This window comes from Hipposideros armiger, unplaced genomic scaffold (genome assembly GCF_001890085.2).
Source record: "Hipposideros armiger isolate ML-2016 unplaced genomic scaffold, ASM189008v1 scaffold_281, whole genome shotgun sequence".
NCBI lineage: Eukaryota > Metazoa > Chordata > Mammalia > Chiroptera > Hipposideridae > Hipposideros > Hipposideros armiger.
The window spans coordinates 60,122-61,873 of record NW_017731631.1 but is presented as its reverse complement, the minus strand read 5'-3'; the positions used below and the strand labels follow the sequence as shown (position 1 = coordinate 61,873).

General features: G+C 33.6%; 1 protein-coding gene across 1 annotated transcript in view; it reads right to left on the bottom strand.

Moving 5' to 3' along the window:
• TENM1 (teneurin transmembrane protein 1) overlaps positions 1 to 1,752 on the bottom strand; it is a 231,736-nt gene that overhangs the window by 201,558 nt on the left and 28,426 nt on the right. Inside the window, exon 4 of the mRNA XM_019657906.1 lies at positions 724 to 940. Within this exon, the coding sequence (XP_019513451.1) occupies positions 724 to 940 (217 nt within the window). The remainder of the gene's footprint in view (positions 1 to 723; positions 941 to 1,752) is intronic.

Below are 1,752 nucleotides of genomic sequence, written 5' to 3'. Positions count from 1 at the left end.
CCAACTTGGGCCAGTGAAGCAACGTCCTCCACAACTAGACTGAAGAACAAAACAACAGCAACTTGTCTTTTCCCCTTCCTCCAATTCTCCAGCGCTGTTCCCATCCCCCAATTCCCCAATTAAAAAAATCGTAAAAAAAAAATAACAAAGACAGTATGAGAAAGAAAACAGTCCAAAAATATAAATAAATAAAATAAAATAAAATAAATTAAAAATAAAACATGTATTATTTTTATAGAATAAATTTATTGGAATGTGTACAGGGAGTAGGATATGAGGTTGTAAACAACTAAGTGTAATTTGCTTCATATATGTAATGTGGGTTATTAATATAATTCACATATTAAGGCAAAAGTTGTTAATAGTGAAAAAATTAGCTTTTGAAATTCAAGAAGTTTTCAAGGAATCAATCCAGAAGCTAAACAGTAAACTTGCAAATTATACTTTCATCCTGTTTTTGTCATTAAAAGACCCATCTACACTTTACTACAAATAATACACATCATATGTGTGTGTGTGTTTTATGATTTAGAATCTCTAGTAATGAGTTCTCTCCCTTAACTAATCAGTAAGTTCTTGGGCATTCCAGATAAGCCTAAAATAGAAATCTCTATGGATTGTGTGGAATGGGAAGTAACCTGAACTTTAGAAGATATCCTCCTTTCACAGTTAAGGAAAAACATGAGCACTGTTCATTAAAGAATAAAATAAATACATACATACCTGCTTTCAAACGAGATCTCTGGAGGAATGACATGAGTACTGTCCTTGCCAATAAGGAATTTGATTCGATCGTAGAAGAGCCTTGAAGTATGCTGAGAGAAGAGGGGTTGGCTTTGCTGAATGAGGTCAAGAGGATCTGGTGAGCCCTGACAGAGAGGACTTACATAACAGTTGCTTTGTTGACAACAATCAGGGTCCACACAGTCAGTCAAACCATCTGAAAAATAAAAGTGTTGAAATATAGCTTCAAAAGAAGCAGTGGTTTAAAATAGGCACAAATGAAGAAAAATCTAGAATATAGCCAAAGATAACTGTCTATATTTGAGTTTAGAATCTATTAAATTCATATTTTTCATAAATTATCACTCACTCTGAGTTTACATGGCACATCAGTAAAATTCTAACTATTTTGTTTATAAATTTTTCTCAAATTCTCTAGCATATGTAGGCTGTATTACACTGTTTAGCATTTAGATAGAGTATTCTGTTAGATATCAGTCTTTAGAAGTTTCATTTTTCCTCAGCAAGATTATCCTCCAGGATAACAACTCTTTCTGATAATTACTTTGAATTTCTCACACCATGTACATGTATGAGCACATAATTAACAAATGCTTGCCAGCCTGTATTTGCTTGTAGTTTTAAAACATTCCCCCAGTATTCTTGTCCTACTGATAATTCTCAAAATAGAGATTGGTATTCTTACGGTGACGAAGTGTCTAGAGTAGGGCAGTGATTTTCAAATGTGTAGTCGATTACCTGGGAAGCTTGTTAAAGATGCATATTCTTGGGCCCCACCTACTGAATCAGAATTTCTTCAGATCTCAGGATTATACATACTTAATCTGGGTGATTCTGAAGCACTCTAAGGTTTCAAGAGAACCACTTCCTAAAGAATTTGTTTCTAAAGAAGTTTCTAAAGAACCACTTTCTAAAGAATTTGTAGAAGCAACTAGAACTTACTTGTTCCTAACAGCAGTGACCAGGTGTGATCAAGCCATACGGTGAAAGTTTAAATTAAAAAGAAAA